This window comes from Hirsutella rhossiliensis, assembly GCF_020360975.1.
Source record: "Hirsutella rhossiliensis strain HR02 chromosome Unknown scaffold00002, whole genome shotgun sequence".
Lineage (NCBI taxonomy): Eukaryota > Fungi > Ascomycota > Sordariomycetes > Hypocreales > Ophiocordycipitaceae > Hirsutella > Hirsutella rhossiliensis.
This window is the reverse complement of record NW_025408668.1, coordinates 3593425-3603313: the sequence shown is the minus strand read 5'-3', so window position 1 is coordinate 3603313 and position 9889 is coordinate 3593425. Positions and strand designations below refer to the sequence as shown.

General features: G+C 54.1%; 1 protein-coding gene across 1 annotated transcript; it reads left to right on the top strand.

Moving 5' to 3' along the window:
• Positions 1 to 6645: 6645 nt before the first annotated feature.
• HRG_02002 (bacterial alpha-L-rhamnosidase 6 hairpin glycosidase domain-containing protein) lies at positions 6646 to 9264 on the top strand (the record flags this gene model as incomplete). Its single annotated transcript, XM_044860473.1, has 3 exons — positions 6646 to 7469; positions 7521 to 7998; positions 8053 to 9264. 3 exons carry the CDS (start codon positions 6646 to 6648, stop codon positions 9262 to 9264), a joined length of 2514 nt encoding a protein of 837 aa, XP_044724106.1.
• Positions 9265 to 9889: the final 625 nt, after the last annotated feature.

Here is a 9889-nt window from a genome sequence, read left to right as displayed (position 1 = left end):
TATTATTACGTAACCGGCAATTACCTATATAAACCGTTTAGGCTTCTTATAGATATCGAATACGCTAGGACTATAATATCCCGAGCGGTCGAATACCTAAACCTCTATCTCGCGCCCATAGATTGTAAACGCGTAAACGTATCGACGTGTCGGCTAGTAGGAGAAAACATCTCGCACGTATCGTCCGATCTAGAGAAGCGTCGCTTTCTTTATTATTATTAGACGCCTTAAGCTCACCAATCACTTCGACATCCCTCTAGTCGTGCGCGGCATCTAGCGGCTGCCTATTCTTTCGCTTAATAAAGAGATCGATCTATCGCTGAGCTTCGGCACCGATAAGATCCTTCGGGTTCGTGGTCGAATAGTAGCGGCGTCGTTCCTCTAAGAGGAAGCCGTCCTAGAATCGGAACCACTAGTCTAGAACTTCGGCCTAGATAGGCGGGTTATAAAGATCGGTCTACGCACTATCGACGTGCCGATTCTTCGTCGCCTTATAGACGCCTAAGACACGGCGCGTCTAGTTTTTCCCCTTAAAGTATTTCTTAAAGAATCCTTCCGCGTCGCGGTATATGCAGAATCTAATCTCCTTAAAGACCTTTCTTTCCACCAACTCTCGTGTCTGTTCGGTACCTTGCTGCGAAGCGGAGGAATGGGTAATGGGCGTGCTGTCGAATGTCGCAAGAACGCTTGCAGGAGGCGTTACTCGGGTGAGAGTGGCGACAAGATCAAGCACGGCGTTCCAGATCTTGGCGTCGGACGCCTTTTAAGTGACGAGCTTAACTAGTGGAAAGAAGTGACCGTAGTCGTGGTGGCCTTAACGAAGATGGCCTAAAATAGTCGCGAGTTCGGATGCTACGTTTCGATTGTTGAAAGGCGAATGGAGATTAAGGGCTGTCTCTTGCCCCATCAAAGCAGTCAATAGTCGCCATATCGCCTTCTTGCAGCCTTCTTCGGAGTCATCAGTGGCATCACCATGAGGACCAGAGATTGACACATAGGACTGCTCTGCATCCTTAAGTGACTTCCTCAGGGGGCACAGAGAGCTGCCCAGGGCAGGGGGTGACGCGCGATTATGTCGCGATCGTGTTCCGATAGAGTAGCCATTTAATCCGGTAACACGTAGAAAACGCAACGATGCTGCACTGAGGTACAGTCGACAGGCTCAGCAGACATCACCAGTAAGGTAAGATATCACGGGGATGCTGCAAGAATGAGGATTGGGGGCCCGAAGTAGGAATGTGTGAAAAGCGCGAAGGGAGCTTGGCGGAAGAGCGCGTGGCGTAGCTGGACATCGGGCCGAAATTCATCCGGTCAGTGATGTACATGCCTCAGGCAAACACGCCAGGGCATCCACTGGCTAATGCTTGCATCGGCCTCAGCCACCATTGACGCCGTCCGAAAGGATTCATTATGGCCTGTGCCACTGTCGCTATGCGCAGCTAGTCTTGCCACCCGCGTCCTTCGTCACATTTGGACGAGTATAACCGGAGATATCATCATATTGGCCAATGGCCTGAGCTAGCTGAGGTAACGCGACAATATTGTGTCGTCATCGGTACGTACCTTAGCTTCCTCTAATCCAAGCCACACCACAAGCCCCAACGCTCAGTTTCAGCCCGAGGAAGCGATGCCTAACGCATCGCGCCGATCGGATTGCTCAACAAAATCACATGTTCATCAACCCCACTTCCCCCGCTGGAAACTTCAGGATCACACTGCCACCGAGCATCCAACTCCTGTCCAGCCATCTTTCTCGTTATGACTTGGTTCTCTGGCCTGGCGACATTAGCCGCCTTTCTTCACCCCACCCTGCATTAATGCGCGGAAACTGCATCCAGCATACTTTATCAAGCGTGGATTTACGAACCAGTCTTGACGAGCCACATATTCCATGCGGAGCGGAACCTGCGCCGATTTTGCGGGCGTTGGGACATGAGAAACAACTGAGGCAGGCTCTGCTAACCGCGTCGATACTCCACTTGCTAACATATTCGCCGATGAGTTCCAGGTCATTCGAGACGGTATCTGTGCAGTTCCGAAATACGACTGAGCAGTCTGAACCACGTTATTCTTCAAATGGCTACTGTAACAGGACAACAATTGGTAATGGCTTACACGACATGCTGGTTTATTGGTGCTAATCTAAGTCTACAGAAAGACGCCTGCTCCGCCCTCACCAACAAGAAACGTTTTGCAGGTCAAGATAAGCAGTGGAAGGTTATTCATCCAGCAGATGAGAGCAGGCACCTATCTTGGTATCTCTGCGAAGGTGTACATTTTTGGCTCCCTAACAAAACTGCACTATGGGATACTACTGGTGACGGGGAAATAGAGCTTCCCGGAGGTGTTGGAGTGACGATAGCTGATGGATATTACATTTGTGAGTAAGGTGAGGGTTCAATGCTGGAACGAGATCGAGGGCAGCGCCGGATCTGACGCACAGCCACATCGTCCCATCGGGTTCAATTTGTACACAATTTGTCAGCAGTGTGCTGTAAAGTTCCTTCTCCTTCGTCCGAGACTGGCTCGAATTCATCGCATCGAGGACTGCTTGTGGAAAGAGGGTGTCCGGCCCTAGATAAGTTACTATGAATCCTGCTGCAAATGCGCATTAGATTCAGGCATATTCCCTTATACCAACGACAGTGCGTGCTCCCTATTCCCATGCCCGTCGGTCAAAGACTTCGTTTCCTTCCCGGGCCTGCCCACCAGTCAAGGAAACCCGATGCTGATTAGCAGACAACCCGATTTGGCAACATGCTCGAGAAGAAGCCGATAACTTGATATTCTCCGATTCTCGGGGGTTTCTCCTACTTCTGCTTTTGTGTCGGTGTCGGCTAAACGCTTTAGAAGAGGCATCGTGAGATCTTCATAGGACGGCCAACGAGCCACATAACATGGAAGTTGTGCAGTGTTACATCTATAGCCATTTTAGTGGGCGAAGCTATCGCCCTACCCGAAATCTTATCGGTTTAACGAAGGGCTAACGGACCCATAGCGAGGCACACCTCGTCATCTTTCGAGAAGCGCTAAACTCCTGCCCCCATTCCAGGAAGTGGGTTGACTGAAAAGAGCGCCTAATAGGCCGTGAGCACGCTGCTAATTGCGTTATCATTCGTCTTTCAAGGGTCTTCAACGTTAGCTGCTGCCGTTGGTTGTTGATTAATTGACACCGATAGCTGCCGAGTGAACACGTCGGAGTTTCTGCTGCGAATTTCTATTTCGACCCTTGATGTTTTTCCTCCAACGCAAGACGGGGCCAACAGCGACGGCCATCATAGTAAGGGAACAGGAGGTAACTTCTCAGCGGACACTGCTCCCGCGCCCGCCTCCATATGTCACTGATATTGCCTCGCCCTTGCCGAGAAAGGCCTCCCACGGCACAAATAGGCAAGATGCTGCACGGCTGCTCTGCGACGGCATAGTAAGCCCCCGCGCGTCGCGACCCCTCTTCCCCCGCCACCCAGCCGCTCTCAAACGGCACCTCTCCCAGGCACCGGAGCACCCTTCCTTGCCAACGCGTTAGAGCCCAACGATCGAAACATAGTCGTATAGGCACAAGCCTCGTAGGACGTGTCCGCGATGGTGGTACGCCTCGGCGAAGCTGATCCTCTCGCCTGCTTCTTCCACGGCGACCGACTCGTACACGGATAGGTCTGCGACCGCGGTGCCGCTCTCCTACCGAAGTTATAACCACAATCTAGAGACGTGCCAGCACAGCACCGACACGCTCAGGTACACACGCCCAGGCGCTGCCACTCGTGAACTCGCTTGGGTACCCTAGGAGATGGGCGACGACCTCGACTTGCGACAGAGCCCGCTCCGTGAGCAGCCGATTCGCCACTCTCATCAGAAAACTGTCGCGACTTGTTTTTCGTTCCGTCGTCGCAGACAACACCATTTCCGGCATCCTCCCCAGCGGCCGATTGTGACGGTACAAGTGCACGAACAAGGTCGAGTGCGACTTGGGTAAAGTGATTGTCTACAAGAGAGAAAGAGGTTCCTAAGGAAGACTCTGACTTTCGCTATTTACATGAATAAAAGCGGGACCTTTCATAAAGTATGAAAGTCACATGATCGTTCCCTCACACCGATTGACCACCTGCCGAGACGACGGGCAGCAATTCCATGCACGCGCTTCCACGTCGTATTACCCGGGAAAGCACCGGGGAAAGGTAACTTGGGGCATTCTGCTGGCCTTTTCTGCACACGATGCGGCGATGCCCTGTTCGCTCCGGACCTCCGGAAGGAACGTCTTTCGACCTTAAGATACTGTATCTCTCAGCAAGCTGAGAGCGCGGGCGGAAGGAAAAGGGCAGGCACAATTGAGTCCAAACGATGATGCATGTTTTCTATCTATCTGTGCGACATTGAGGGGGTATTTATACGAATAGATACTGTCGGCTAGTATAGGCACCGCTGTTAGTAGGTCACCTGAAGGATCAAGGGAGGGCCACCTGAAGGATCATTATGAGGCCATGTACCGGGAACCCATAAAGACCTCACGTATGGTGCCAGTTTGGTGCCTATGTAAGTCACTTGAGGGTCCCTCTGAGTACGGCATAAATAGGGCCCTGTGGCCGCTTCTTTCTAGCTAGATCATGTGTCGGTAGGTCTCTACACTGGCCTGCGTGCAAATCGCAATGGTATGTGTAATCGTTGATGTCTGTTCTAGAAAGGGGGAAGAGGGGGCAAAGGGCACGGAGCTAGCTATGTGTCCTCCGCTATTTGGTCTGAGCTCGCTGAGGTAAATAGCGGAGTACTCCAGGTAACGTGACTTTTTCCAAAAACGGTTAGACTCCTCTTGAAATGGCCTGAGCGCTGCTGAGGTAATGGTACAATGGATTACTACAATTCCCACATCATGCATCTTATCCTTTCTTGTGCTGCCCCTACCTCATGAGTACCAGAATAACAGTCTATCGACAGTAAATTACCAGTCTTTTGGGGTTTTTTACGTCAGTTAGTAAGTTGGGGTTTATGATGTCAAAAAGGTATCCCTACCCACGGGGCGTGCAGGGCCGCACGGATCTGGACCGCCTCAACTCAATGTGCTACCCAGAGGGTGAGCGAATCCCGTGGGAATTAGGCATTACCGTGGTGACGCCGCTGAGCGGGAGCTGGTGGAACCTCAACATGGAGGCCAGCTTGTCGATTTAAACCCAGCAGCGGTCGATGATGCGCACCTTCATGTCCGAGCATGTGTGGAAGGAGGATTTGCCGACGGAGGATGAGGCCATCATGATCCTCAACCAGGACAATGATAGCGCGATGCCGGTGCCGGCCGTCTCATGGAGGCCGAGGAAAGCGTACCGATTTGGGGAAGTCCACATGTCAAAGCTAAAGCTGATTCTCGTCACTGCCATCTCCAGTTGATTGGATATTGCTCTTTTTCACCTCGAATACTTTACGCATAGTCTCACGCACTGACTGCCGGCTCCAGGGCACCTCCTTCGCTAATGACGCATGGTGTAGCTCAAGGATTCTTCGCAAGTAGGGATTCGACGGAGCCGTAAAAGGAAGGTTGACAGTGACGATCCAGCCGACTGTCAGCTCCTTAGCTTTATTGACATTGGATCTTGCAGCAGGAAGCTCCAAGCGGAGTCGTTTCGAGGGATGAAGGATTTCAGTGCGGGAGGAATCTTTTGCAGCATCGCCCAACGACTGGTCCATTTGTGTGATTATATGGGACCTTATAAAGTCAGACACTGATAAGTTGAACGGCCGACTCATAAGGAAGCCATATACCTTCAAAGATGCTCGATCGGCGACGTGGTGTTGGATGCGACAAATAACGAGCTCTTGTAAACCAGGACTAATTTCTGTGAGGAAGAACCCGAGCGCTTGAATCCAGCTTCGCCGGCCTTTGCGGTTCTTGTTTGCGATATACTCTTCTGGTATATATTTCTTGCAGCCGATGCGAACCGCAGGGAGCTCGGCAAGCGTCGTTCTCCCGGATTCGCATGAACGGAGGCAGCGTCGAGCTGCTGTTAGAGCGATTTGCGGTGGCCGCTAGTCCCCAAAAGCGATGTCAGAGACAGCTGCTGCGCTGCCATGGCGGACCGAAGGGTCGCGAACTAACGTCTGCCAGGGAAAGGGGCGACGGGATGGACGCCTTAGACCCTCGTTTTAGATGAGACGCGTGTCGATTGCACAAGCAAAAAACACGCGGTCTGCGACGCCAACAGAAAGCCGTGCCAAAAGCCTTGCATATGCTTGTGCTTCTGGAGTGCGACAACATGTGAGCGAATGCGACAGTGCATGCATTGGTGGGCTGACGGGGCCGTCCATACAGCCCGTGTAAGGAGCACCCGTCTAGTAATCGGGCCTTTCCCAAACTCCTCAGTGCATGCACGGCGATGCAACCAAGTTCGCTCCGGCCTAGCCCCTTACACCATGGCTCCGTGTCGGCTTCGGGCCTTGAGCCGAGGCGCTCCTCCACAGGATCCCTGTTGGCTCGGCATAATCTCACGACGAAGAGATCGACGTCCGTCATTGACCCTAAGGCGGCCGAGCGCCGACCATGTTGCGACTTGCATGGGCTTACCGGGGTGACTGTCGTCAACTTGATAAAGGTTCGCTTCACACCCCAGCAAAACGGCTGAGTCAAAAGCTCTGAGACATTGCGCCAAACTGGACTTCACCATGGCCGTGTCCATCTCTCAACTGGCCTTTGAGCATCACCGCGTTGCCCTTGGAATTGCGGAGACCAAGCCTCGCATTTCATGGCGCTTCAGCGGCCACGCTCGAAACTGGGTACAATCCTCTTACGACATCCAGATCAGCCGCGATGGACATGCCCATGCCTCGGCATCGTGCTACTCGACCGCCTCTTCCCAGTCTATGTACGTCCCATGGCCCAGTGAGCCGCTCAAGGCCACAGAGCGTGCGAAGGTCCGCGCCAGGGCATATGGCAACAATGGCCAGTCGCCGACTCCCTGGTCTGACTGGGTTACTGTCGAGGCGGGACTCTTGACGATCGAGGACTGGGCCGGTGCCGTACCTGTCGCCGCGGACCGCGAGACCGAGGTCGATGGCCCAAAGAAACCCATTTACTTTCGCAAGTCGTTCCTCGCTGGCCATGACATCGAGTCTGCGCGGCTATACATCACGGCGTTGGGCTTATATGAGGCCGAGATTAACGGCAAGAGAGTCGGCGATGCAGTTCTTTCGCCGGGGTGGCAGTCGTTCAACTACCGTCACGTGTATGATACGTACGACGTCACGGCCCTGATCAAAGATGGAGACAATGCAATTGGCGTCAGCATCGGCGAGGGCTGGTTCGCAGGCAGGATCTCATTCTTAGAGAAACGCAACCTCTGGGGAGACACACTCGGCGTCCAGTCGCTGCTCATAGTGACGCTCAAGAATGGGAGCACCATCAAAGTCCCCACAGATGAGTCCTGGAAAGCAAACACGGGTCCCATCGTGCAGTCGGAGATATACAACGGAGAGTCTTATGATTCTCGGCTGGAAGCTAGCATGAAAGGCTGGTCAAGCGCATTATTCAACGCCACTAGTTGGCTTGCCGTCAAGAAACTCTCACCGCTCAAGGGCAAGCTCGTGCCTGCAGACGGACCACCGGTTCGAAAACTTGAAGAGAGAAAGCCCGAGCGCATCTTCAAGTCTGCGTCTGGAAAGACCCTCATAGACTTGGGCCAGAATATGGTCGGATGGCTTCGACTCAATAACGTTGAAGGCCCCAGTGGCACCACCATTACCCTTCGCCACGCCGAGGTCCTAGAAAACGAAGAGCTAGCGCTAAAGGCATTGCGATCTGCCAAAGCAACGGACACCTTTATCCTGAATGGAAACGGCAAGCAGACGTGGGAGCCGCACTTTACATTTCACGGCTTCCGGTTTGCGCAGATTGATGGATGGCCAAAGGACCAGCCCCTGTCTCAGGATTCCATTACGGGCATCGTTGTCCACAGCGACCTCGAGCAGACGGGCTGGTTCGAGTGTTCGCACCAGCTCCTAAACCAGCTACACTCCAACGTGCGGTGGTCCATGAAAGGCAACTTTCTGAGCATCTCGACGGACTGTCCGCAGCGCGCTGAGCGCCTTGGCTGGACCGGCGATGCCCATGTTTTTGGACCGACTGCCAACTTCCTCTACAACACGGCTGGCTTCTGGCGGGGCTGGCACAAGGACATGTACTCTGAAATGCAGCGGCAGGGTTCTATGAGGGTTCCTTGGTTTGTTCCCACCGTACCGCCGGACAGCAACAACCCGCCTGGCGCCGTCTGGGGCGATGTTTCGGTCGGCGGCCCCTGGAACCTTTTCCAGGCCTTTGGAGACGTCGGCATGCTCAAGGAGCAATACCCTCAGTCAAAGGGCTGGATCGACAAGGGCATCCCCCGCCAAGCAGACCGTCTCTGGGACCGCAGCGGTCATCAGTTCGCAGACTGGCTCGACCCCAAGGCACCCCCTGAAGACCCCGGCGCCGCAACGACAGCCAAGTATCTCGTTGCTGATGCGTACTTGGTACGCATGACGGAGTTGCTCGCCAGCATGTCCACTGTCCTTGGCGATAAGGCCGGCGCAGCCGAATACCGCAAGCAGCACGCCGACCTCCGGACCAAGTTCCAGCAGGCGTGGATCAAGGACGGTCAGATGACCAATCGTACGCAGACGGCTTATGCTCTCGCCCTCGAGTTTGGCCTCTACACCGACGACAAGCAGAGGTGCGCCGCAGCAGACACTCTCCGCGATATCGTCTCCAAGAACGACTATCTCGTCGGCACAGGCTTGGCTGGAACACCCGCCCTCGGCCCAGCATTGCGCGACATTGGCGCCGCCGACGACTTTTACAAGATGCTCCTCCAGACCAAGGCCCCGTCCTGGCTGTACCAAGTCGTCCAGAACGGGACTACTACATGGGAGCGCTGGGACAGCCTCCTACCCGACGGGCACGTCAACACGGATTCCATGACGAGCTTCAACCACTACGCCTTTGGCGCCGTCGCCGATTGGATTCACCGCACCATCGGGGGTCTCGCACCCGCGGAGCCAGGCTGGCGAATCGTCTCCGTGGAGCCCGTCCCCGGGGGCGGCATCACGCGCGCTGACACAAAGTATATCAGCGGGTACGGCGAGGTACGCGCAAAGTGGCAGGTCGACGGTGGCAAGTTCAAGCTGCAGGTCTGGGTGCCGCCGAATGCGCGCGCAAGGGTCAAGATGCCCAAGAGCGGAAAGGTCAAGGAGGTGGGATCTGGGTTCTACGAGTTTCAAGAGGCTGGACATTACTACGGCAGGCTATAGGGGTGACTGTTGCAAAACCCCAAAATCCGTCACCCAAGTGTCGAAATAGGTTAGCGGGATGGATATCCCGCCCCGCAGTACATTGCTCCATGTACCTCAGCGTTTATCTCTTGGAATTTTGTCACGTGGCGGAAGGTGCAAATACAGCGGCGGGGACGCAGCGGACCAGCAGAGCGCATTTCTATCACATTTGCCGCCACCGTGGCGGTCGAATTGGGCAACATCAACGCTCAATTGTTCACCCCCTCCTCGTCCGGCTTATTGAGCTGCTGAGCATGGAGTTAGTAGTGGAAATGTATCTGACGACTTAATCCCGCAAGGTTACAGTACAGTACACCATCAATAGTGCTTCGGGAATAAATCTAGCCAAGATCGCATACAGGTCTGAGGCCCTGCTCCGTGCGGCTCCATGGCCTTACCACTAGGTCGTTATTCCTAACCAATTAGTTCCTGGAGATGTTTGGATACGGAATTCCGCTGTGTGAAGTTGTGAACGCTTCCGTCGTTCGGTTTGACTCTGCCCTCGGTCAATGACCGGCCAACCTGTACATCATCAGGTGACAGGTTCTCGTGTGGATCCCATCCGCCGATAATTCATGGTAGTAATTTGACGGCCAGTCTTGAA